Source organism: Pygocentrus nattereri, chromosome 15 (assembly GCF_015220715.1).
Source record: "Pygocentrus nattereri isolate fPygNat1 chromosome 15, fPygNat1.pri, whole genome shotgun sequence".
Classification (NCBI taxonomy): domain Eukaryota; kingdom Metazoa; phylum Chordata; class Actinopteri; order Characiformes; family Serrasalmidae; genus Pygocentrus; species Pygocentrus nattereri.
In genome coordinates this window covers 40628458-40655804 of record NC_051225.1, presented here as the reverse complement: position 1 = coordinate 40655804, position 27347 = coordinate 40628458, and the positions used below count along the sequence as shown (strand labels likewise).

At 45.7% G+C, this 27347-nt stretch overlaps 4 protein-coding genes across 7 annotated transcripts in view; 1 reads left to right on the top strand and 3 right to left on the bottom strand.

Annotated features, from left to right (window-relative positions):
* Positions 1 to 2227: 2227 nt before the first annotated feature.
* gfod2 (glucose-fructose oxidoreductase domain containing 2) lies at positions 2228 to 11249 on the bottom strand. Of its 2 annotated transcripts, none has more exons than XM_017725613.2 (4): positions 10955 to 11249; positions 8329 to 8688; positions 6332 to 6510; positions 2228 to 4265 (listed from the first exon to the last, which is right to left on the bottom strand). In XM_017725613.2, the coding sequence occupies exons 2-4, from the start codon at positions 8579 to 8581 to the stop codon at positions 3594 to 3596; spliced, it is 1104 nt and encodes a 367-aa protein (XP_017581102.1). In that variant the 5' UTR covers positions 8582 to 8688; positions 10955 to 11249; the 3' UTR covers positions 2228 to 3593. The 2 variants fall into 2 exon arrangements, with proteins under 2 accessions (XP_017581102.1, XP_017581104.1); XM_017725615.2 differs by lacking the exon at positions 10955 to 11249 and adding an exon at positions 8873 to 9390.
* Positions 11250 to 14158: 2909 nt separating this feature from the next.
* Positions 14159 to 24015, bottom strand: cenpt (centromere protein T). Of its 3 annotated transcripts, none has more exons than XM_017725632.2 (13): positions 23297 to 24015; positions 22398 to 22515; positions 19862 to 20003; positions 19675 to 19768; positions 17699 to 17835; positions 16721 to 16796; positions 16483 to 16631; positions 15701 to 16396; positions 15238 to 15624; positions 14980 to 15079; positions 14745 to 14891; positions 14546 to 14650; positions 14159 to 14431 (listed from the first exon to the last, which is right to left on the bottom strand). In XM_017725632.2, exons 1-13 carry the CDS (start codon positions 23383 to 23385, stop codon positions 14302 to 14304), a joined length of 2370 nt encoding a protein of 789 aa, XP_017581121.1. In that variant the 5' UTR covers positions 23386 to 24015; the 3' UTR covers positions 14159 to 14301. The 3 variants fall into 3 exon arrangements, with proteins under 3 accessions (XP_017581121.1, XP_017581119.1, XP_017581120.1); XM_017725630.2 differs by having other exon boundaries at positions 15229 to 15624; positions 23297 to 24012; XM_017725631.2 differs by having other exon boundaries at positions 15229 to 15624; positions 15707 to 16396; positions 23297 to 24010.
* Positions 24016 to 24965: 950 nt separating this feature from the next.
* thap11 (THAP domain containing 11) lies at positions 24966 to 26370 on the top strand. Its single transcript, XM_017725617.2, has one exon. The coding sequence runs from the start codon at positions 25077 to 25079 to the stop codon at positions 25836 to 25838; it is 762 nt and encodes a 253-aa protein (XP_017581106.1). The 5' UTR covers positions 24966 to 25076; the 3' UTR covers positions 25839 to 26370.
* A 238-nt stretch (positions 26371 to 26608) lies between these two features.
* cog4 (component of oligomeric golgi complex 4) overlaps positions 26609 to 27347 on the bottom strand; it is a 12623-nt gene continuing 11884 nt past the window's right edge. Inside the window, exon 19 of the mRNA XM_037545500.1 lies at positions 26609 to 26936. Within this exon, the coding sequence (XP_037401397.1) occupies positions 26802 to 26936 (135 nt within the window). The 3' untranslated portion in view covers positions 26609 to 26801. The remainder of the gene's footprint in view (positions 26937 to 27347) is intronic.

Genomic DNA, 27347 nt, shown 5'->3' with positions numbered 1-27347 from the left:
CCGCTGATATTTACAAATATTTAAAATATTTTTATATGTTTAAAATATTTACAAACATTGATGTATTTTCCCCGTTGAGTCATCCATCAATGAGAGAAGCCAGTTTGCAGACATATCGGGCAATGATTGATGAGTGGGTGTTCCCAATGTGGGCGTTCATGTTTTAGGGAAACACCTTTCAATGCAATTCTACCCTCTCGGCTCAGTGAACGCTGACTCGAATCCGTCCTTCACGTGTGCTGACTTACGGTCTAGAGGTGAATGTTCCACTTACGCCAAATGGAATTAAAGTAGAGAAAATTAAGATACTGCCTACTTTGTATTTTCAGCATTTATTGTACTGTATGTCATAGAACAAAGAGCCTTATTCACCAAACGTTAAGAAGAAATGACCTCCTAAAGCCCACCGCAGTTTTAACAAATATTCTGATATTCACCACTTTTTGCTTTTTTTGATATTATCTCAACATGGCATCTGTTTACAGAACCCCCCCCCCCCCCAAGACAAAGAGCCAAATACTAACTAGTTATGTTCATGTTTTCAGTGCAAATGAATAAATTGCCTTTCAAAGGAGAGGTATTGAGGCTGGGCCATCTACAAGTGAAGAAACCACCATATCACAGACTGAGATGAAGAAAACCAAACAGAAACCCGAATGAAGAGATGAGTGGCGTGTGCTTGTCTTCACATGCGTAGGAACTGAAAATAGTAGCTAGCGTTTTGTGCCGTTTGCTCAGAGGCCTTTCCAGACGTCGCTCTGAAACCCAACAATTTACACCATCACTTGGAAACTAAGCCCAGTCTCTAAAACGATCACATTCTGAGCTCTGTTTGCAGCTTTCCTCTCTTCAGCCTGACATCCAGCGCTCAGCTCTATTTAGGTGAATCAGAAAAAAAACATTAGATCTGTTAAACCTCGTGGGCCGAAGCTTTTGTGGTGGTTTCTTATCTTGTCTTATCTTATATTATATTATGCCTTTATTGTCATTGCACAGTGTACAACGAAATTGAGCAGCAGTCCAACGGCACTTTACACACAAGATAATTAAACACAAGGCTAAAATATATAAACTGCAGATTTAAGAAAAACTATAAAAATCTTAAATATAAAGAAAAAGGTCTATAAAACTATATATTCTAAACATACAGTAGAAAACAGACAAGTGAAGTAGCAGTTAGTTATTGATGAAGATTATTGATGAGATGAAGGAAGTAGGCAGGAGTACTGTGAGGCTAGTCGCATAGCGAAAAGAATGGTGGCAAAGGCAACGTTGGGAGTGACCAGGATGGACAAGATTAGAAAGGAGATCAGAGGGACGGTGAAGGTGGAGCAGTTTGGAGATAAAGCCAGAGAGGCCAGGTTGAGATGGTTTGGACATGTGTTGAGGAGGAATAGTGGAGATATTGGGCAAAGAATGTTGGAGATGGAGCTGCCGGGTAGAAGGAGAAGAGGTCGACCTCAGAGAAGGTTTATGGATGTAGTGAAGGTGGACATGGAGATGGTTGGTGTGAAAGTAGAGGAGGCAGTGGATAGGGCAAGATGGAGGCAGATGATCCGCTGTGGCCACCCCTAAAGGGAGCAGCCGAAAGAAGAAGGAGGCTATGAAGGACCAACGGGGTGAACTAATTTGCTATAGCGCCACCCTGAGGCAGACCAGTGCTGCACAGTTAAGAATAATAAAGACAGAAGTTCAGCCATTGTGAAGTAGGATAAATACTGACCTTTCCCTGAATTAGTTTGAGTTTCTATTTTTCCTTAATGAACAGCAGAACTTCATAGTAATTTTCAGAGACCCCTCAGAGTCCAATCCCCGACCCCCCAGGACCCCCTGTATTACGCACCTTGGTTACAGAACTGTCTCTTAGGCCAGTTATTCTGACACTAGACTAAGGAAGATAACTGACCAAATGGAGCATGCCTGGTTTTCCTCATGGAAACTTGTGACATGCGGAGTCGATGACCGAGCGTTCTGAGAGTAACAGTGGGGCCAAAACAGGTACATAAGAACAAGTTGTGTAATGTGTGGCATTTTATTCGGATGTAGCCACAAGAGGCGTTATGTCTAGTTTACAACCACCGATTTAAGCTTGGAAGTGCGAAGAATCCACAAAAGGTTAGTAGGTTTTACCGAAACTGTGGAAGTGTTGAAGCTCCGTCTCATTTCTTCCAGGAATGTAATTTCTTGTACTTTCAAAAACGACACCCATTTTACCCAAAGCGCGTGATTCAGCCAGGCCACAACCTTTTAATTTTTATTACGGCGTACAGGTTAGTGCGCTTAGGTCATCTAATCACATGGCGCTTTTGAGCTGCCTGTAGAGGAGAGGCACATCAAAAGCCACACTCATGATGCACACGAAACAAGGGCCAAAAAAGTGGATTGGATGGTCTTCCTGGCAAGACTAGACCCTAATTTATAGAAAGTAATCATAATTTAAAACAGTCACAATACTGCTCTGCCATACTGTGTAGACTAAAATTGGGTGCAAACACACAAAAATATTTTGTTAAATTAGGAAAGCATTTATTAAACCATAAAGTTAAACACTCAACTAAGCCCATTTTCTCTATGTATCTTAAATACACATAAATAAGTGCGGACAAAAAGTACAAAGCCTGAAATAACACAAATATATTCGGCAACTTTTGCGCAGCTTATTAGAAATCAGCTTCTAATACACCACCAGTAGAATATTACAGCAAGAGATGCACTGAAGCCAAACATCGGCAGGTTCAGTATACACATCTATCTTGGATGCTTTTTTAATTAGTCTTCTCAGTTCAATTAAAATGGGACTTCCACCAACACAAGTCATTCAGAGTGGTCTCATGTGAAATGCTTTACTCTGAAGTGCTCAGATTTCTTTACAGTTGTGGTAAGAACTGGGAAACAGGGGTCACACTAGCCACAACACAAATACGGCCTCTGCCCAAAACTATCACTAACGTCATTTACGTTTCAGGCCAATATTGTACCTACAAATAATGACTCGGGCATCAGGCAGCTTATTTATAACCATTTCATTTAATGACTTTGATGTACCTTTTACAGGAAGTAAATTGCTGTGAAGAATTCTGACTCCAAGTTTCTCTAGATCAGCAAATTTCACAGGAGACCACTCTGAATGACTTTGTTTACATCTTAACCATTTAATTATGCAGGAACTTTGAAAAACCGGCGGAAGTCCTTTTCAACAAAGCATGGCTTTGTGCTCACAAGTAAAACGAGCACAGTAAAAGCAGTTTCTCTATATTAAAACACTGTCTAAATCCTTTATGAACATTTATTTATAAGCTTTAACATGTGTAAATAAAATAATATAAAAAAGGAATTTTTCACAGCTAATCTTGTAGACTATGTCAGAGTACGTAAAAGTCTTGCTTCCAGTAATGTAACTCCAGTGTTTCTTCAGCCCTACACAAAATAAAACAAGAGGTTCTTAACCCTAAAATATAAGCTTCATATTAAGTTAATCAGTTTTTATGCTGTGTTTAAATTAAATAGACCAGTTGGCGAAAGCCATAGACTTTTCAGTGTAAAGGCACGCAAGCCATGATGGGTAGAAACAGGAGAAAAAGAAAAGTAGCACGTTAGTTAGGAGGGGTTCTGTGGTTATGGTTTGGATCTATATCCTGGGTCCTGACTTCCACAGCTTCCCACTCTCCAGTGCGGTTTGACCGTTTGATAGCATCAACAACCGTCTGAACATACAGCCCATCCTCGAAAGTAGCCGCCATGGAAACCGGATGCCGTGCCCATGAGCGCCTGTCCTCCTGCGCCTGGAAAGACAGGCGGAGCTGAGTCACCATAGCGTTCAGTCCTGTGACAGATGGTCCAGCGCCGGACTCGCAGCCACTCAAAAGAATTTTCTCCCCATGTGTGCCATTTTGCTGACCGTACAGCTCAGTCCCCCTGGCAACCAGTCTTCCAGAAGACCCCACCAGCATAACCTCATGCAGGTCAGCACCTGGGAGGTTAAAATTCAGTGTCACACTACAGACCACACCCCCACCCATCAGTAGCTGAAAGCAAGCGTAATCGTCAGCAGTCACAGAGCGGATCCCGCCTCCAGTGCTTCCCTGACGCACAAAGGTCCGCAGCATTCCATGCACACGAACAGCCCGGCCCCCCGTCAAGTGGCTCAGGAGGTCAATAATGCAAGAACCGACTGTGTGCAGGCCGCCGCCCCCCATCAGCTCCTCCCATGCCCAGCCATACGACTGACTAAGCAGAGAGCCTCCATATACACGCGCTTCACACACCTGTCAGAGGAAAGAGACACATGTTGGTTACGCTTTCTACACAACCGTGCCTTTTACAAGTGATGGATCCACTCGATCAGGCTGGGTGATCTTAAGATGACTTAACTGGGACTGCGAGCATCAACACTGGGACTGCGAGCATCAACACTCTCCTCACCAAGTTTATCTGAGCTTCACACCAAGATGCTTTTGTGAAATTGGGTATAGATCCAGTAAGCTCTGTTCATGAGGAAACTTCGCTACGACTACTGAGGTGCACCGGTACTCATGTACTCGGTAAACCCCTTGAGGCGCGAGCACTCGTGTACTGAGGGGTGGCCTTATCATCAAGAGACTGCAATTTTGATCCCTGTTGATGCCACAGCCATGCACCAGTTCACTCACGTGGTGCAGTGGTGATGCCGCGGACCGTTGACCATAACAGCAACGGTTCGAACCTCGGTGACTGTGTTTGGGGGCAGTCATGGGCTGGACATTAAGTGATACTGTTTTGATCCCACAACCGGGGAAATTCCATCTCCGCATTTAACCCATCCATGCAAGTGAAACACCACACACACTAGGGGGCAGTGAGCACACTTGCCCGGAGCGGTGGGCAGCCCTATCCACGGCGCCCGGGGAGCAGTTGGGGGTTAGGTGTCTTGCTCAAGGACACCTCAGTCATGGACTGTCGGCGCTGGGGATTGAACCGGCAACCTTCCGGTCACAGGGCCAGTTCCCTAACCTCCAGCCCATGACTGCCCCTTAGGGAACCAGCCATGTAACCAGAAGGTTGCCGGTTCGATCCCCTTGGCTGACGGTCCATGACTGAAGTGCCCTTGAGCAAGACACCTAACCCCCAACTGCTCCCCGGGCGCCATGGATAGGGCTGCCCACCGCTCTGGGCAAGTGTGCTCACTGCCCCCTAGTGTGTGTGTGTTCACTAGTGTGCATGTCTTCACTACTGCACAGATGGGTTAAACGCAGAGGTCTAATTTCACAGTGTGCAAAAACAGTGACAAATGGTTGTAAATTCTATTCTATCCATGGGAGTCCAAGAGACTTCATGCTCTAGGTTGGTAAGAAGTATCGTGTGATTTGGGAAGTCTTAACTAGCAGGTGGAATTGGAAACAACTAAATTGAGGTGAAAACTGTGGCAAAAATAGTAAAAATTCTTGTCCAAAATCTAAATTCAGGACACACTATTACAAAAGCTGAAACTGAAAGCAGCTGACAATAAGTGTACATAAAATAAACTTTATTAAACATCCTTTGTTTAAACTAATTTTAAAAATGATTAAAAGTATTTAGGCAACAGTGCCTGCCACAAGATCCAATTTCCAGTTGATCATCCAGAGCAATCAGTTCCACTTTTTTTTTTTTTTTAGACAAAATTTACATTTTGGCTCTCGTTTGTATTTTATTTATTTATTTATTTTTTCTTTCTATGGCTACAGCTGGCATCAGGGTCTATTTTGCTTCTGTTGTTTTACTGTACTGTGCACATTTGGATGTCATATTTTCAAGCGGTATCAAACTCGTGGTAGAAGTCCTTGGGCATTGTATCTTTTCTGGCGTGGTTTTTTCACAACAGCTTTAGCTGATGTAAGCAAAGGCCCAGAAACAGTGGAAAGATATTTCTTTAACAAACTAACATATTGGAGCTAATATGTTAACTAGTTATGTCCACCAAGAAGAAAAGGCTGCATGTAGAAGACTCAGTTCTCAGCAACTCTAACTTATTTTTATTTTACAGCATTTGGTTGACGCTTTTATCCAGAGCGACTTACAATTTGATCATTTTACACAGGTGAGCGAAGGCGGTGTTAGGAGTCTTGCCCAAGGACTCTTTCTGGTATAGTGTATACCAGTAGCGTCGAAGGCAGAGGGGTTACCCCCCACACTACACCAAGAGACCATCTCTGTTACTCAGCAGACACGAAGACCTACCAATTTCTCACAGCTACTTTGAATAATAAAACGTATTTAGATTTCAACCTTCCGATTCCAGGGTTATCCTCTAAAGCATAAACACTGGATACCGCTTCCTTAACTCTCACGGACAGCCGTGAAATTCTGTTCATACCTGCAATGTCCCGCAGTAACCCTCCCCAAGAAGACGTTTCATCAAGACAAAAGCAGGAAGGAAGCGCAGGGCATTGCTCATGATGCTCATCAATTGAGGGTAATACCGCGCTGCTGTCACCATCTTACAGGCGTCTGTTAACGTGGCAGCCTGCTCGCTGATCACGTTCTTTCCTATTCCTACAGACAGGGACAACAAAGAACACCTGATCACAAAATCTATGTACTTCCATCAGTTACTATAAAGCTTTAACACAAGGAAAACTGATCTTTTTAGTAAATAACTTCATTATTAAATACAATCCATTTCCAAAAATTTGGGACAGGGTGCAGAATGTGAATAAAAATAGGATGCAATGATATGCAAATCAAGTTAACCACCTTTATTAAAGGAAAAGACAACATATCAAATGTTGAAACTGAGAAATCTTTATTGTTCTTTGAAAAACATGGATTTGATATCTGGATTTGATGCCAACCACACGTTCCAAAAAAGCTGGGACAGGGGCGTGTTTACCACTGGGTTTTAACACCACACTGTGTTTGGGAACAGAGGAGACAGTGCTGTAGTTAAGAAAACATTTCACTTCCTAATTCTTACTTCGGGGTCTCCTTTGTCGTATTTTTCATTTCATAATGTGCCACATGTTTTCAGTGGTGACCGGTCTGGACTGCAGGCAGGTCAGTTTAGCACCCAGACTCTTAATAGGGAGCAATGCTGCTGTAATACATGCAGGATGTGGTTTGACGTCGTCTTGCTGGAATAATCAAGGCCTTCCCTGAAAAAGACGTTGTCTGGACGGCAGCAGATGTGCCTTGACAGATACGAATGTCACCCCTGCCATGTGCACTAATGCCCCTACACCATCATGAATACTGGCTTTTGAACTAAGCACTGATAAGAAGCTGAGCGGTCTTCAGCCCGGAGGACACAGTGTCCAAAAAAGAATTCCAAATGTTGATTTGTTAGACCACAGGACACTTCCCCAAAACAAACTCGGATCCAGAGAAGGTGCCGGCATTTCTGGTCTGGTTTTCGTACAGTTTCTTCTCTGATTTTGTGTTTTAACAGCGTTTGTGGATGCAGTGATGAACTGAGTTCACAGTCAGTGGTTTTCAGAAGTGTTTCTGAGCCCATGCAGTGATTTCCACTACAGGATCATGTCTGTTTTTAATGCAGTGCTGCCTGAGGGCCCAAAGATCACGGCCAGCAGATCCTGATTCTCCAGATTCTCTGAGTCTTTAATGATATTCTGCACCGTAGACGATGGAAAGCAGAAGCTCTTTGCTGTTTTATGTTGAGGAACGTTCTTCTTGAGTTGTTGCTCTATTTGATGGTCCAGTCTTTCACAGAGTGGTGACCCCTCCTCCTCTTTACTTCTGAAAGACTCCGCCTCTCTGAGACGCTCTTTATACCCAGTCATGTTACTGACCAGTTTCCAAATCAACCCCCAGGCGCTTTTCTTTAGCATTACACACCTTTCCCAGCCTTTTGTCCCCCCGTCTCCAATTTTATGGAACATGCTGTTGGCATCACATTGGAAATGGGCATATATTTTTCAACATTTGATATGCTCTCTTTGTATTAATTTCAACTAAATACAGGGGTTAGATGATTTGCACATCTTGGATTTAGTTTTTTTATTTCCATTTTTCATAGAGTCCCAACTTTTTTTGGAAAAGGGATTGCAAAAAAAAAACAAAACAAAACAAAAAAAAAAAAACCAGGCAGCAAGTTAAACATTTCCTCACTGATTGGCGTGGACAAACGGACTGAGCTTCTGACAACATTCTTTGGAACACATCCTATCAGTATGATCTTTTCATTCCCATGAGCTCAAAGAATGTTGAGGAAACGTTCTATAAACACTGGGGGAACAATTCACTGCAGCTACAGCTCTGGTGAAGTAAGCACCTGGGAGGGGTCCAGGAAGGAACCCAACCTAATCTGCTCAGTGACTGAGATAAACGGAATGACAGAAGCATGTAAAGCCTCACCTAAAGCTTTCACCGCAATCTGGCGAGTGTACGGCGGCGGTGTAAGTATGCACACAAGGTGAACCTCTGGATGCAGCAGGACATCATCCGACTGGCTGGTAGAGAAGGGGATGTCCAGCTCATTAGCCAAGCACTCTGCTTCTTCCTGAGTCCGGCCCCAGACAGCTTGAACAGGAAAGCCTTCCTTTTGGAGCAACGGCACCAGAGCACGCACCGTCCGGCCAGTCCCAAACACACCCACACCCGGCAACATTCTGCTCACACACGGTCAATAAAAACAAGCCTGGTAGTCTCACTCTTCCTCAGCCACTATGTGCACCCCATCTGAAATCAAAGCTTCAAGCAGCTGGTGGGGCAAACCTGGAGAAAGAGGACATATTTAGGTCACACAATGTACAACCATCTAATCAAGTCAACTAACAGAAATGTGTAAAAGTGCTGGAACTAGTGAAGATGAGAAGGTAAACAGAACTCAAGAGGAAGCATCTGGAGGTAAACAGATCAACTACATGGTCTGTAAGAAGTATGAATCATGTTAACCTACCACTTGGACACAGCTCGCCGCCGACAGGTCTAGGCAGAGCCAGATCCCCTTGACAATGAGCTAAATTAAGCCCAGACTCTTCAGGATGATGAGATAATAAGCAACACAATACATTCTATAGATAAGTTCTCCTACAATACAGCTGTCACTGAAACGCCTGTGCCTTGCTTTTCCCCTCAGGCAATGCTAGACTACCATCTGTAGTGTTGACTAACTTACAGTCATTAGAGGGCTTGAAAAAGTGCTCTACTGTTATCCCTCAGCTCCGAACCGCTTAACGGTCAGACTCTGTTCAAACTGCGTTTCGAAGGTCTCGGCGCTGTGACTTGTGCTCTGTATATTTGGAGTCGATCGGATTGGCAGTTTTTAATAAAATGAAGTTTAAATATTAAAATCCTCCCATAAGAATGAACGGCGGAAAGTTCAGAGCTTCAGATTCTAACTGACATCAGTGACGTCACAGCAGGCCACTCAGTCTCACAGACACAGCCGATCACGCAGGGAATCTGCTTTAAAATCCTTAAACTTTCACCTAGAAACTCCGTTTCAGTTTTAAATGGTAGAGAAACTCGTCCTTTCTGAAACCTCAAAATATCTCACCGTTTTATCAATGAGCTTTAGAGTTATGAGCGTTTGTTTGGCACTAGGCACAGAAAACTGCCCCATTTACTCCCATGTAAATTTCTCAAAATCAGAATCTGCTTATTTCAGGATTTTCTCTGTTTAACTCGTCATAACTCAGACATTTTCTCCTCAATACACACAGCATTACACCAAAATAATCCTCAAGGGGTCTCATCTCACACCATCTATCCGGTTAAGCGATAGAGTAAAGATTTCCCGAGTTAGGACTGTTTGTTCAGACGGTGCATATCGGACTCAAACAAGGCTTCTCCACTAAGAGCTGCATAATAACAGAGTGACAGTTCATTTGAATGACTCCACCCCCAAACACACACACACACAGGGAGGTGTTGTTCACCTACACACACACACACAGGGAGGTGTTGTTCACCTACACACACACACACACAGGGAGGTGTTGTTCACCCACACACACACACACAGGGAGGTGTTGTTCACCCACACACACACACACACACACACACACACACACACACACACACACACACACACACAGGGAGGTGTTGTTCACCTACACACACGCACAGGGAGGTGTTGTTCACCTACACACACACACAGGGAGGTGTTGTTCACCTACACACACACACAGGGAGGTGTTGTTCACCTACACACACACACACACAGGGAGGTGTTGTTCACCTACACACACACAGGGAGGTGTTGTTCACATACACACACACACACACACACACACGCACACACACACACAGGGAGGTGTTGTTCACCTACACACACACACACACACACACACACACACACACACAGGGAGGTGTTGTTCACCTACACACACACACACACACACACAGGGAGGTGTTGTTCACCTACACACACGCAGACACATACACACACACAGGGAGGTGTTGTTCACCTACACACACACACACACACACACACACACACAGGGAGGTGTTGTTCACCCACACACACACACACACACACACGCGCAGCTCTTCTCGAGCACTCCTGCAGTTCCGTCAGGAAACGCACCACTAGTTTACATCTGAAAGCTGTGAATTTGTCTGTGACGAACAAATAAGTCAGGTGTCCTGTCCCACCTGGGCACGCGGTCACTCTCCGCTCCTTAAGACCTGCTTTTCCCGAGAAAAACTGCAGAGCTGCACTTCCAGCGCTGTTATCGGCCACCACCGCCAATATACCAGCACCTCTACCTCTACAGCAGAAATGAGCTCAGCCACCAGCAGGCTGGACAAGCAGGCTGGACAAGCAGGCTGGACAAGCAGGCTGGACAAGCAGGCTGGACAAGCAGGCTGGACAAGCAGGCTGGACAAGCAGGCTGGACAAGCAGGCGGGCAGTCATCACGACTAGCCTAGCCACAGCTCGCTCTGTGCGACCTACAGGACGCGGTCGCCCTGCCCTTCCCTGCCCGGCACTGCCCGCGCCCGGTAACGACAACGGCGGAACGTCTGTTTACTCACCGAAACCAAGCCCGTTTACCGAGTCTGAGAACGCAGAAGCCGCTCCGCTCGGACCGCTAACACGCCGCCTGAGCCTGGCAGGCCGCCTCGCTCAGGATCGGGACGAGGGGTCGCCCTGTGACCTCGCCATCCCGCTCACGGCACGAGGGAAAACAGGCCAGACCCGTTTTAGACCTCCTTTCTTTCTCATTCTCAAAGCCAACCGTCCCCCAAGCCGCGGTGTACTACTCCTCATTCGAGGGCCGGCGATTGGCTCAGCGACGTGATCTTCTCAAAGGATCCACCTCACAGCTCAGAGACTAACGCTCACCATTTGCGCAAGCGCGTCTCCCGTATTTGCATCTTTTCGCCACGCCCATTGCGAATACATAATACGAATTCAGTCTGTAACTGGGTACAGACCATGTAGAGCAGGATATGTGTTGTACATTATATATAATGCATGTGTGTCATATGGGTACAAATGCCCCAACGCATCACTGCATAACAGCCAAATGACCCCCTCACCACAGTCAACCATGCAGGCCACACAAGCACTTGGCCATTTGTGGAGAAAGCAAAGGATGACCCATCTGACCACATCACTTTTTCCCCCTTCACATCTCTGTAGACCAGTGCCTGTAGCTTTAGCACCACTGAACACTCAAATGTGTCGTCGTTGGGTCTTTAACCCCTTTTATAAAAACACAAAAACCTTGGGGTCATTTAAAAAAATTGATAAGCAAATAAATGCAGCAGTCAAGGCCAGTTTCTTCCAGCTCAGGACAATCTCTAGGTTAAAATCATTTATTAATACTTCAGATCTGGAAAAAGTAATTCATGGCTTTGCGACACCTAGCTTGGATCACTGTAATGCGCTGTGTTTTGGAATTAACGAAGCATCTCTGGCTCGTTTACAACCAGAGGTGGACGAGGTACACAGATCATGTACTTGAGTTAAAGTCGAGACCCCCAACGTAAAATATTCCTCCAGTAAAAGTAGAAGTTCCTCCTTTAGACCTCCACTTGAGTAAAAGTACTAAAGTATTTCCCTTCAAATGTACTTAAGTATAAAGTAAAAGTACTAAAAGAGTAATTCTGGCTCTGATGTCCTGTTATCATTTTTATAACCAGACTGGCTTCATGAACTCATTTCAGGTGAAAGTCCTCCAGCGTCTCTCTTGGTAAACCAGTCTTTTAATAGAAGGTCATTAATTAGTGACGCTGACGTCTATTAAAATGATCAGAAGCACAAAACACTGAAGGTAAACAGTTTCCATCAGGGAGAACCGAGTGGCTCTGAAATCACTTTTTACACACAAGCAAAGTTTCAGTTTCAGATTTATTTACAACTTAGTTCCAAGTTTAAGTTGAATAAAAACTGGCTTTAAACTCAGGATCACAGATGAGCTCCTTTACTATGTTGATCTGTAGGCGTCTGTTCATAAACATAAACCAGCCCAAACTCATTTACTATAAAATGAAATGGTGTTTGTAGAAATTCAGAAAAAAGCCGCGTCAGTCTCGACTGCATATGTGGACATATTTCTATATTGAGCTCTAATTACACAAAGTTAGGTTAGTTCATCATTTATGTTGAACAGACTCTCCCAAAGTTTTACGCTGCTGCGCTGACGTTGAACCGCGTGCTGCACTGGGTCGGTATGACCAACAGGTCAAAACCAGCTCTAAACAAAGTGACCGCTGGGCCCTGATTGGTGCTCTGGCTTTGCGCTTCTTTCGTTTTGACATGTTACGTTTTTATACACACAGAAACCAAAAGGAATGACAGATTTCTCAAAATGTAGGAGGAAAAAGTCGGATATTAGACTCTGAAATGTAGTGGAGTGAAAGGAGAAAGTCGCCCAGAACGGAGAAACTTCAGTACAGATACACCAAAAATACTAAAGTACAGAAACTAATTACATTTACTCAGATACTCAGTTACTGTCCAGCACTGATTTTCAGCTCATATTATGTCAAGGTAGATTTACAGAGGGTCTGATGAGAAAACGATGAGAAAAATGATGAGAAACGTTCATCTGTGCAAAACCCAATACCTAACAGTCCTGTTCATATGTGTAATAACAATAATAATAATAATAATAATGTGTGCAATAACTCAGGTACAACAATTTGAACTGCCTTATACTAGATGTTTAATATTTATTATCACAGTCACCATTACTTTACTGTATTCATAAGAGTACAGATACAGAAAAAATACTAAAGTACAGAAACTAATTACATTTACTCAGATACTCAGTTACTGTCCAGCACTGTTTACAACTAGTTCAAAATGCTGTGGCCAGAATGTGTACTGGTTGAGATCTTTAAGGTCTGCCTATCACTTTTAACTGCTCCTCGGTCTCGTTTTAAACATACAGGGAATCGTGCTTTTGCTGTTGCTGCACCAAGACTTTGGAACGGCCTTTCAAGTGACATCAGGCATCTTCAGTGACTGCGCTTAAAACCCATTTTTAATGATCAGAGCTCAGCAGTCTGTACTCAGTCTGTGGACTGTTGTGTGAATGTGTGGTGGTGGTGTTCGGAAGGCGGGAATCCTTTTTGTTTTATTCTGAAGCGCTTTGGTTTTAAATGTGCTATATAAATCAAATTTACTTACTTAGTAATGAGGGATTTAAACTCTAATCCCACTTTACGCAGTCTGATCACACCCTGCCTTGACATTCTCATCACCTGAGGAACAGCTGCATTTCCCCTTGCACATCACACTCGGTCCTTGAACGTGCCCTTTTTCATAATCCGCGATCATTTATATTTACTGATTTACCCTGGAAATGCAGCCTCACTCCCTGCTGTATTATGGCAACACCAACCAGCTGAGCAGTCTTTGTAACTGAAGCTCCTGCCATCTGTGCCCTAATCCACATTCTTTCAGTCACTTCTCTTCCCTTCCTGAACCAAAAGTGAAGCGAATTGGGCGTGCACTGCCAGGTATGACCGAACAGGGTAGTTATATCAGGCATTTCATCTGCCTGGAGGCATCTGCACTCAGTATGTTCCCCCACTCATTTATTCAGGTTTTTCCTGTAATTTGTCACCTACCTCTACTGAGGGGTCTTTATCTGTAAATTGAGTATCTGACCTTTCTACCCGCACCGAGCACGGGCTCAGATCATGCACACAGAGTGGAATAAAATGGGCATTTTAACTGAACACCTTTATTTTACAAATTCTTTTCGAACAAGTTTGATCATTTTCAGTCTGATATATTGAAGAAAAAAAAAAAAAAGGCAGCCAAAAACATTAAAAACCACATTAACCAACATGTAAATGCCAAGACATAGAAGAGACAGCTATACAGACGAAACAAAAAGAAGAGCAAAGAAGATGTTGTGGAAGATTCATCTCCTTTGATTGGGAATGACTTTGTTTCCACTGGTTGCCACCGGTATGAGGAGCTTCCTATACTCGAGAGGGAGGAACTTCTCAATCAATACATTGACTGGGGCGCTGTCAGTCACAAAGCCCTGCCTAGAAAAGACACACAAACGCATCACTCATACGCAGCCTTGTTATGTGTCCAGATTACTGTCCAGATTACTATTATTGTTATGTGTCCGAATACACCTGTACCTGGTAACATACCTTCTCATGAGAAGTTCAACATCTTCAATCTCAATGGTTTTCCTCTTTGCATGAGCAGAATAAGCCTCCAGATCATCCGCTAGACGGTCAAAGTATTTCTGCAGTCTGTCGCACGAGCAGCATAAACAAACGTGAGCACTCACAAATCAAAACCGTTTCAAACTGACACGTCATCATAAAACATGAAATGTTGGCTCACATTTCGTTGATGACTGGGTACACGTCACTGGCCACCTTGGTTTTGGCAAAATGCTTAAACACACTCATAACATAACTCTTGGGAAGGACATGAGAGGCGGGCCGAGTCTTCTGTCTGGGTCGAGGCTTCACAACCTTTGGGGCAGGGCTGAAAAGAAATACCGGTCAGAGATGCTTTCTAACAGAGGAAATGTAAACACAAATACAAGCAGCACTGAAAATTACAAATCCATTACCCTGTGTTCAAAACTTTAAGCACTGTGGGAGTACGCAGTGTGCCGGGAGTTGGTACTTCCTTTCTTTGTCTAATGAAAGCAGGAGTTTGCATAGACAGCTCTAGAAAAATAAATATAAACACAAGCATATGACCACACACACACACACACACACACACACACACACACACACACACACACACACACACACGTTCAATAACACCAAATAAAAACGGTTTTACTGTTGTCTTGTGAATGGTGGCACCATACCTTCACTACCTTCACTATGTGCATCTTCCTCATCATCTTCCTCTTGCTGCTCCTCCTCGTCAGCAGGTAAGTCTGGGGTGGGGCTGTGATGGCCGGGAGATGTCACAATATTTTCATCTTCTGACATGCTATTATCTCCTTGAGTAACACCTTTCACTTCATCATCTTGAACTTCTGCCAAACTGGTCTGATGCATCTCAAATGGTTTGCTAGTATTTCCTTCAGTATGATCTTCCACTTCATCAACCTGAACTTCTGCCAGACTGGTCTGATGCATCTCAGACAAATAGGGCTTCATAGTGGGGGAGGTGGATGCTGAGGCAGGGCTGATATTTGGTTCCTCGTGCAAGTGAGGTAACTCCTCTGCAGCACTTGCATTAGTAAAACTTTGCAGTTCTACAAAACAAACAAACAATTATCTCCACATTTATTCAAAAGTAGCAATGACAACGAAATTCTGACTCATTCTCACCTTTACCTGTGGGATACTGTTCTGCCCCAAGGCTTTTAGTGCTTCTCCCTCTTGCTGTTATTCCAGCCACAACTGCTCCACCCTCTGAGTGGTAGGCTCTCCGAGTGATCCGCTCCAATACTTGTGATGGAAGTTCCTCCTCACTTTCTCTCATCTCACTTTTTTCCACCTCTGATTCCTGTATGTCAGATACTTTCCCCTCATGTTCCTGAATCTGAGGGACAGGCTCGGTCATTGCCTGAGTTGGTGCAAATGGCAACTCCTCAGGACTCAAACTGACTGGCTCATTCTCTTGTGATGAAGGTATTACGTCCAGCCCTTCCTTTTCTTCCTGTATCTGAGAGACTGTTTCTGGGTCTTCCATTTCTTGGAAGGGTTCAGGCTCAGTTTCACAGACTTTGCTCAAATGCTCATTTAGTTTGTCCTGAAAGTCATCCACTACTTGCTCCTCTTGATGTTCACCTCCCATTCTGTTGGTCTCATATGCTTTTCCATCCTCACATCTACCCACCTCTGGAGGCCCATCATCATCGTCCTTCAACACAGATGCAGAAACCGTTGGTTGGAGGTAGAGTTCTGTGTTGCTCATGACAATGTCTGTGGTGAGGTCAGGCATTGTGACATTGCTCAGTCCAAGAGTGAACTTCTGCCAATCAGAATCTCCAAGAGTCTTTCCATCCTGTACTACTGTATAATCTAAGAAAGAAATGGATGAGGAGAGTTGCGCAAGATATGAGGAGAGGATATGTAACAGGGAATGAACATGCTTGTAATGTTTGTACCTTGATTGCAATGCCTCTCAAAGCGTTTCTGGACAGCCTCATCAAACGCATCCACAGAAGGCTGCCTTCGAGTGGCTGCCTTTCGCCGTAAGCCTACCCTCTCAGACTGAACGTTCATAAACGGAGTCTTCAAGGTGAGGCTCAGAACACTGCCACAAAAGCAAAACACAACCGATGCATTAAATGATGCACAGTAGACTGGCCAATAAATTCTAGCCAAATCACAAAATCACTTTACCTCTTACATCCAGCAGAAAGATCCTGCTCCACAGTCTCCTCTGTATTCTCCTGAGTGACATCATTCTCTTCTTCACCTTAAGAAAATTTCAAAAGCCCTGTGTGACGTTTGGGTGGTTTGGGTAAGCTGGGTTTATTACAGCAATCAAACAACCTAGAGGCACAGCTTGACTTTAGTCCTGCAGTGCCAGATATGGTCTCTTAGCAACTACTAAACTTTTTAAGGACATTTTTAAGCCGTCAACAAGTACAAGACATGTTTGTGACTATGCTTGACTTACAAGATATTGCAAACGGCATGATTATGCTAATGATGTTATCATAGATGTGCAAACTTGTTGCATGTATAAATAACCATGCATGCACACTAAATCAAAACATGAGAGATTTCTCAACATGCATTCTTCACGGGATTCCCATAGGAACATCGTCAGTCACAGCCCATTTACTGTTCCAATTTATGCGCAGGAAGAAGGATTGCTGTTTTTTTGTTGACGCAATTTGTCAAATAAGTTGTTAGGGAGCATGTAACGACTCTAGCTAGTCTAAACTAAGCTACGGTTGGAATACAGCTGGTTTGTCGAGGTTAACACCTGCATACGTAGCTGCCAGTCAATTCTGGCTGTTCGTGCACATAAATAACTTGAGTGGTAGAGAGAAAGAAAGACAGTGTCTGTATGTGTGAGTGATGGAGAGAGAGAGAGAGAGAGGCAGTGAGACTGGCATGTGTGAGGTAAAGAGACATGTATGTATTTGTATGGATGGGAAAGTGAGAGAGAACACAGTTCAGCTATACACACAAAGTTTTTAAATTATTATTATTCAGTTATTTAAATGAAGTACTTAGCAATTAAAATGTTTCCACTGGAGCACATTATTGTGGTATTAAAGAACCCCACCACCCTGGTCGGCTACCACCACAAATAAAATCTAATTCTGTGGGAAACACCGAGTCCAATTACATGCAGCCATTGGGTACCTGTTTGTTGGTCCAGCTGTCTCTCAAAAGCGGACACATTGAAGGTGGGTGGCGGCCTCCTACGACTCATCCCCCTAATCACAGTACTTAGTGGCTCTGTGACCAAGTCAGGCAACTCAAGACCAGATGGGCCTTCACTGGGAACATATAGAGCACAGTCCAATAAAATGACGGTACCAAACATTCCAACCTCATTCTTAATGTAGCTATTGCAAATCTTAACCCCCCTAACTTTGGGGCCAATCTGACCCCATTCAACACAATGTCTCCAAGTAAATGACATTTTTTGCCTCATATGTGATGACTTCCTACTTTATTGGTGACAACTGGGTAAATATGAAGTTAACAGTATGCTTCCAATGTCCGGCACTCATTTTACACACATTGGGTTTTCTTCCAGACTGTTTTAGCTGTAAAAAACAAAAGAAGTCATCACTTTAAACACATTTGTTTTGTTTCTTTTGAATGATATTGAGGATACTCAATATGCTAATTTTATAATCCACAAAATAAATTAATAAAAAACACCTTCTGCCCTGTGCTCTGGGTAAAACATAATTCCAAACTTTTGATATTTCCCACTCTGTCAGGACGGGGAAATATAGCTCCATCGAGGACACTGACAGCTCACACAACAGCGGGGAGAAGCAAACATACAGTGCAGTCAGCCACAAATCATGCTACAGTGAAGAACGCAGGAAGTGTGGGTATGCAAAGTGGCACCTGATGAGAAAAGCACAGTTACTGTCCTGTTGATGTCGCTGTTAGTGTAGTTATGTTTGCTTAAACTGTGTCCAGGGAGTGTGGACTTTGTAGTCTACGCTCCTTGTATGTTGTGTCCTCCTGCATTACCCCCTGTCTGTATTTTGTGTTAGAGTAGAGCTGGACTGGGCATTTCTTGCTGCCAGTTGCAGTGCCTGTTCATCTAAATACGCCATATTTTCCGTATCTTCTTCTACGCCAACACCACATTGGTGTCAGAAGAGCAACATGTATGAACTCAAACTCAAAAAGCTCAAAGGCAGACAACGAAGAACACAGAGCCCAGCAGAAGATGGCAAAGCAAACAGCACAGTGAGGTGCTGCAGCAGAGCCCAGCAAGAGGGCGACAGCGTGCCGCCGCCTGCCACGCTTTGAGGATTCCTGGAAGCTGTATTCCACACAGTTGCAAATGGTTCCCCAACATCATGACCACCACAACGCACTTGTGCTTGGCACTGGAGGGGAAAGCCCTACCGCTGTTTGTGGATCTGCTGCCGGAACAATAAGGCAACCTAGTAGCATTGACCACTACCCTTCAGCGTGAACAGTTTTAGGCAGGCGCCGGCAGCGTGGATGGCCAGACAGCAGCTCCTAGACAGTCGCGGACAGCTTTAATGGAATAGAGGTTGTGGAAAATGGAAAGAGGTGTAGAGGAGGGCTGCTGCTGCTGCCATTACCCCCAGTAGTGCCAGACTTGATGCTGTAAGTAGTGAGGAGTTTTACTGCACCCAGAAGGAGGATGCAGAGCTCAGTCTCTCCGCTACAGCCACCAATGGATAAGATGTTTGCGGAGCTGGTGTTTGGCTGTCCACCACTGGCAGAGCATATAACTCCCCGCGGCCGCTGAGCCAAGGACGTGGCCACGAGAGTGCACTGGGGGCATGGAATGGGCGCTGCTGGCCTGGACTCTGTGCACCCGAGGGACTTTGTTCAGGCTGTGTGGGTTGCCAGGACAGATGACCCTTAACGGAAGGGATGTCATAATAGCTATTTTGAATGTTTGAGGGGTATGTTTTATTTAAAAGGCTATTGTGGAAGTCAACAAAGAAATATTAAATACCTGACACATACACTTTGGCAACAAATTGAAAAATCATTTTCGTCAGGTTTGAAGTGCTGGGGTCAATCTGAAGAAAACTGTTAGTAAACTTGAAGATAACAGGAGGCGACATTGAGTCTTAAGAATGATTTGCTGCCGTTGGACACATGCCCACCTTTGTCTGTTGCTATGGAGGCTAGTCTCCACGATTTGCTGGTTGGCCTCTGGTACCGCAGGCTGACCAGACAGCAGCAGAGACGCCTCAGCCTCTGAAAGGCAGACCGGATGAAAGTCAATAACATCATCTAGCAACGTAGAACCAGTTTAACAGGCATCAGGCCACTTCAGAAAAACATGCTCACCTGTCTGGATGATGCCCCTGAGCAGACCACGAGGTGTGATGTCCTCATCATACAGCGAGGACGAAGCCACTGCTGGTGTCTTCACAGCTCGGCCCTGTGACCTTGGCCTTTTGCTGGGAGGGAGTGGTGACTGAGTAGCACTCTGAACGGGAAAACTGAGCTTTAATTTAAGGTGAACATTAAAAAAAATACATTATAAAAAGGGACGATTCACCTCTGTTCTGACCTATACAACCTGTATATTTAGGCTACCTGAAAACAAACACAAGAATGGTTCAAATTGTCCCATCACAGCCTAAGAAACGCTCTTCAGCGCGCATCGAAGCGATTATCAGGATTCATTCCACGGATAGTTCATAGTTACTTTGAACATTACAGTGGCTGCAAGCTATTTAAACCTGAAATATCCAAATGACTCACAGAGACAGATATTCAACTATGAGTATAGACAGTCTGCATTTTATTATGGAGGACTATCAACAGGACCTGCAAGCAGAGTTAATCAGCGGTCAACCAAGACGTAAAGTGAAAAACTGTTAATCCCCCGTGTTTTGAAAGATTAACTTCAACAGCATCTCAAACGCTGCTTGAGCAAATAAAACTCAATTCCGAGGCGAGAAACTTGTACTTCGGTGAACTTACATGAGCAATAAGACGAACATTCCATGATATAGGATCATCTTTCAGTCTACATTCTGTGCACTGGAGTAATCATTTATTATTCTCTGAACGATATTTAACCACTTGCTTGACCCACTGAACACAGCGCGGCTAACTAAGAGGCATTAGTGGGTTAAGAGGTAAATTTGCGGCAGCAAACAGAGTTTATGTGCTTAGACTGTGGTAAACGATCACAAACAGTCAGCGGCAGCCCGTTGCTCTCTTCCAGCTGGCTGCAGATACTCTCGCTACTCTCATGTGCTGGGCAAAGTTCTCCAGCTCTGTATTCTGGCTCAAACATATTTGGTCACATTTGTGAATGTTTGTGCTGTAGAAGCCGTTATCCAGATATTGCTGTTCAGGATCCTGTCTAGGGCAGTTAACTACGCCACTGCTTTCATTTCTGCTCTGATGATGGAGCTGATAAAGGAGGTATTTGCTACTCATGAAGACAAATCAAGAAGTTTTAGTGTTCAAATCAAGAAGAGTCCAGATTGGGCTCAGAGTGTCAATATTTTGTGTGACCACCATTATTATCTAGCGCTGCCTGAACCCTCTTGGGCATGAAATTCACCAGAGCTGCACAGGCTGCTACTGGAATCCTCTTCCACACCTCCATGATGACATGACGGAGCTGGTGGATGTTAGACACCTTGTACTCCTCCTCCTTCTGCTTGAGGACGCCCCACAGGTGCTCAACTGGGTTTAAGTCTGGAGACGTACTTGGCCAGTCCATCACCTTTATTACCTTCAGCAAGGCAGCGGTCATCTTGGAGATGTGTTTGGGGTCATTATAGAGCTGGAAAACTGCCATGCAGTGCCGTTTCCGGAGGGAGGGGATCGTGCTCTGTTTCAGTCACAGTACATGTTGGAATTCATGTTTCCCTCAATGAACCGCAGCTCCCCAGTGCCGGCAGCACTCATGCAGCTCCAGACCATGATGCTACCACCACCATGCTCGACTGTAGGCAAGAGACAGTTGTCTTGGTGCTCCTCAACAGGGCACCACCACACATGCTGGACACCATCTGAGCCAAACATGTTTATCTTGGGCTCATCAGACCACAGGACATGGTTCCAGTAATCCATGTTCTTGGACTGCTTGTCTTCAGCATCTTCAACTGTTTCCAGGCTTTCTTGTACGTCAGCTTCAGAAGAGGTTTCCTTCTGGGACGACGGCCATGCAGACCGAGTTGATGCATTGTGCAGCGTATGGTCTGAGCACTGATAGGCTGACCTCCCACTTCTTCAACCTCTGCAGCAAAGCTGGCATCACTCATGTGTCTATTTTTCGAAGCCAACTTCTGGATACGACGTTGAACACGTGGACTCAACTTCTTTGGTGGACCCTGGCGAGGCCTGTTCCGAGTGGAACCTGTCCTGGAAAACTGCTGTATGACCTTGGCCACTGCGCTATAGCTCAGTTTCAGGGTGCTATTAATCTTCTTATAGTCTAGGCGTCTTTGTGGAGAGCAACTATTCTATTTCTCACATCCTCAGAGAGTTGTTTGCCATGAGGTGCCCAGTGGCCAGTAACTCTGATGAGTCACACAACACCAGGGAGGGACAACGACACAACTGGGCACAATCTGGACACGTCCACTGTGAGGTGGACTCACTTGTGCTGCCAGCTATTTAGACATTAATGTCTGTGTGTTGTTCTTTTCAGAGGACAGTGAATCTGCTCTGCTGTACAAGCTGCACACTGACCACTTTAACTTATATCAGAGCTTCAGCTCTACAGTGACGTCCCGTCAGAAGATATAAAATATCTGCAGAAACGTGAGGGGGGCTCTCACTTTTGTGAGATGCTGTCTATTTGGATGTGTAATACGGTGAAATATCCCTTAGAGTATAAAAACAAGCGTAATTTCACCTCATGAAGCTTCTGTTTGAGCTTCTTCCGAAGAGCGACTTGAGGGCTCTCGTTCCCAGGGGTGTTCCTCACTCTAGAGCTCCTCCGCACAAGGGAAACTGTGGCATTACGAGCCACGCTGCAGAACAAGATCAGCATCAACACCGTTATAGGATAATCACGTTACAAGAAGCAGTGAGGAACCCGGCGTGACCTCTTTAGAACCAAAGCTGTAACCTACGTGTCTTACCATCACGGGATGTTTTAACAGATTGAACAACAGTCTGAATTCGCTGCTGAACAATCTGAAGACGCTGAAATGACTAATTTCACATATAACAGTAACTCGTAAAGCGTACCGCGTGGTCTCGGTGACCAACACCTGACTGAGTGGACAAGCAAATGCAATCAAAACACTTGCAAACCTAATTAAATCTCGCCCGTCACCACAAAGCCGACGCGAAGTCACAGCTGACGTTAAGCTTAAATCGCAGAAAGCAGACGTGAACCTAACCTATGCTGTACAGTCAAGAGCAACGGTTTCTCAATGTCTTAATGCGTGGCCACACCTTATTAACACGTGGGAACGAGATCCTAATGCGTGGCCACGACTTAGTAAGGCGTGGGAACGAGATCCTAATGCGTGGCCGCGACTTAGTAAGGCGTGGGAACGAGATCGCGGCTCACCAAGTCGTGGCCACGCATTAGGAGCTCCTTCTGACGCGTTACTAAGGCGCGGCCACTACTTACTTATCTCGTTCCCATGCCTTACTAAATCGTGGCCACGCATTATTTAAAAAAAAAAAATGTTTATATACAGGATGTCACCCGCGGGACTCCGTAGGACTTTCTACACAGAAGCACAAAACACGTCCTACCAACAGCTGAGCGAAAAGAAACAACCCAGCGACCCAACTCACCTTCTGGTTACCGGAGACCGGGCCGGCTCCGAGTGCAGAACGTTCCTCAGCAGAACCCGAGCGGACACGTCCTCCTCGACCGAATCCATCACAGACTCGCAAACCGCAGCAAACAAGTTTTAAAAACAGCCCTAAGACCGCTCAACGACCGCCGAGGAGCCGCAGAACCGGGCAAACGGGCCGAATCTACTCATCCCAGAACTCGACGAAGCCAGAAAGCGTTCAAACCACGCACCCTATGACGTAGTCTCCCGCCCTGAGACGCGCACACGAGAGCTTCATGGGATATGTAGTTTCGGCAGTGCGTTTCCGCGCCTTACTTCGCCGAGTTGATGCAGTTAATATCAGACGTTATCTCTGCAGCTACGCGTGTCGTCCGTGTTTAGGCGGCGTCCAGCGAGCGAAAGCGTCCGCGGGAGGTTTTCAGCGCTTTAAAGTGTTTACCGGGTGCATTTGAGTAGCGTTAAGCTGCTCGAGGGGCTGCAGGAGCCTTTTTCCCCGCTTACTGCGCACTGCGCATACGATGCTGAGATCAACAGGCGCATCAAGTACAGAAACTAATTACATTTACTCAGTTACTCAATTACTCAGTTACTGAGTAAATGTAATGTAATGTAATGTAATAAACCCGCCGATTTAACGACTTACCGTTAGTTAGCAGTGGTGGACAGTAACTGAGTAACTGAGTAAATGTAATTGGTTTCTGTACTTTAGTATTTTTGGTGTATCTGTACTGAAGTTTCTCCGTTCTGGACTTTTTCCTTTCACTCCACTACATTTCAGAGTCTAATATCCGACTTTTTCCTCCTACATTTTGAGAAATCTGTCATTCCTTTTGGTTTCTGTGTGTATAAAAACGTAACATGTCAAAACGAAAGAAGCGCAAAGCCAGAGCACCAATCAGGGCCCAGCGGTCACTTTGTTTAGAGCTGGTTTTGACCTGTTGGTCAGACCGACCCAGTGCAGCACGCGGTTCAACGTCAGCGCAGCAGCATAAAACTTTGGGAGAGTCTGTTCAACATAAATGATGAACTAACCTAACTTTGTGTAAATAGAGCTCAATATAGAAATATGTCCACATATGCAGTCGAGACTGACGCGGCTTTTTTCTGAATTTCTACAAACACCATTTCATTTTATAGTAAATGAGTTTGGGCTGGTTTATGTTTATGAACAGACGCCTACAGATCAACATAGTAAAGGAGCTCATCTGTGATCCTGAGTTTAAAGCCAGTTTTTATTCAACTTAAACTTGGAACTAAGTTGTAAATAAATCTGAAACTGAAACTTTGCTTGTGTGTAAAAAGTGATTTCAGAGCCACTCGGTTCTCCCTGATGGAAACTGTTTACCTTCAGTGTTTTGTGCTTCTGATCATTTTAATAGACGTCAGCGTCACTAATTAATGACGTTCTATTAAAAGACTGGTTTACCAAGAGAGACGCTGGAGGACTTTCACCTGAAATGAGTTCATGAAGCCAGTCTGGTTATAAAAATGATAACAGGACATCAGAGCCAGAATTCCTCTTTTAGTACTTTTACTTTATACTTAAAGTAGGTCTAGAGTAACGCGGTCGCCGCGCGCTCTGCGCGTTTTCGCGCACGCTTGACCACAACAGCTCGTTCAGGGAAACCAAAACAGGATGTTGTAAGCATTGTGGGACGTGTAGTTCCGCTTGTAGGCCGCTGCTCTTGATAACAGCGCGCGGAGGAGCCAAACAAAACAAAATCGGCGAAACTTGTGAAGGATCGATTCAGCAGTGGCGAGGTCGCCGTGCGGTCATGCCGGGGTTCACGTGCTGCGTGCCGGGATGCTACAACAATTCCCACCGGGACCGCGAGCTGCGCTTCTACACCTTCCCGAAGGATCCCACTCAGCGGGAGATCTGGCTGAAGAACATCTCGCGGGCCGGGGTGAGCGGCTGCTTCAGTACTTTCCAGCCCACGACGGGCCACCGGGTCTGCAGCGTCCACTTCCCCGGCGGCAGGAAGACCTACACGATACGGGTGCCGACCCTGTTCCCGCTCCGCGGGGTGAACGAGCGGAGGAGCCGGCGGGGCAGGAACAGAAAGGTGCCCGTGCCCATCATCACCAGCGTCGTGTCGATCGGCAGCGAGGTGGCGCCGATCGAGGGCGAGGGCAACACGGACGCGACCGTGGTGCAGATAGGGCAGAACGGCCAGTACATCACCCCCGTGGACCTCACCCCCGCCGCGGATGACGCCGCGTGCCCCGTGGTGGTCTCCCCCCCGGAGGACTTCGCCGGGTCCGGTCCGATTAGCCCCATGCAGGCCGTTGGCGGCCAGTGCAGCGGGCTGAGCGGAGAGGACCACTCGTACTCGCTGACCAACGGAACGACCTCCGCCGAGCTGCTCAGGAAGCTCAACGAGCAGCGAGACATTATCGCGCTGATGGAGGTGAAGATGAAGGAGATGAAGAGCACCATCCGCCAGCTGCGCGTCTCCGAGGCGCGCCTGCGGGAGGACCTACGCGAGAGGGACCGCATGCTGTCCGCTGCCGTTTCGGTGAGGAAGAAAGTCTGACGGGCGACCGGGATTCACTTCACGACGAGCCGAAGAGCGAGAAGACCGTTTCCAGCGCTCCCGCGCGTCGCGGCAGCGGACTGGCGCTGTAGGTCCTCCGCTCCACCAGGTTCTCGTCTTTACGCTACTTCTACCGTTAGTCGTTAGGCGCCGTGTGGTGCAGGGTGCCGCAGTAAGAGTAGGTCACCTGTGCGCGCGCGCGCGCGCGCGTGTGTGTATGTGTGTGTGTGTTTAGGACCGTCACTCAGCTCGGACTGACCCGTCCAGTGGACCGTTTCCCCTTTTTAACCCCTTGTACTCTTCTTCTTCAGTCTGTGATGAAGCTTCCCGAGATGCCGCCGCATATGAACAAACGCAGGCTTCACTCACACAAACTGTTCTCGAGCGAACGCATTACGCCACAAGCTTTGTTCCTCGCTTTATTATTTTTTTTGATACGAGTGATCAGAGGATTTGTTATGGATGGATTGATGGATCCTCACCTGTTTGTAAAGGAGAAATGAGGGCTTGAAGTAAAAAAAACTGAAAAAGACGCCTGAGTCTGTTTCTCTTGTGTTGGTGGAGTTTCTTAAACGCAAGCGGGATGTTTCTGGACCACGTGCTTGTGGCACATGCCCTAGGGTCAGTCTGAATAGTGACACGTGTGATGACCCCAATACCCCCTCCCAATACCCCCTCCTCTCTCTCTCTCTCTCTCTCTCTCTCACTCTCTCAGGTTCCAGAGATGACGGGGTGATTCTGAACATGCATTCATCAAGAAATGCTGGAGGTTTCGAATGTGAGTCATTTTAATCACTCAAGAGAAGGAAAACCTTCAGCCAGTACACGTATACAACTGTACAAAGATAAGATCCCATGATTCAGTCCGTCCCCCCCGTCCCCCCAAACAGTAAGGTTAAATAGCCGACAGACAGATGCTTCAGAAGCTTCTTCAGAACCCAGAAATCCTCGCTCCGGCGTGTATTACAGCCGTAGTCTTTTGATGTCTTCGCTGCGGAAGTCTACTCTGAGTGCCAGGACCTGCCGGACCTCGGCAGGAGTCAGGCGCCAGGTAAGAGGCCCGGAGTTTGGCCCCCAGTAATCCAGAATTTCCGATACCTGAAAAAAAGAGCCAAGAACTTTACATTTACTGTCTCAACCAACATACTGACCACACTAATTTGGAACTTCTGGGGCAGTCATGGGCTGGAGGTTAGGGAACAGTTCAACAGGACGTGACTGAGGAGACTTTGAGCAAAGCACCTGACCCCCAACTGCCCCCTGGGCACTGTGGATAGGGCTGCCCACCTCTCCAGGCAAGTGTGCTCACTGCCCCCTAGTGTGTGTGTGTGTGTGTGTGTGTGTGTGCTCACTGGTGTGTATGTGGTGTTTCACTGCACGGATGGGTGAAATGCGGAGGTGAAATTTCTGGGTCTAATAAGGGTCACAATCTTTTTACTTGCAGAGCCAAGGCAGCCACTATGACCCCTGACCATGCCACTTTCTACTTGCGTTATCAATTGAATTAAA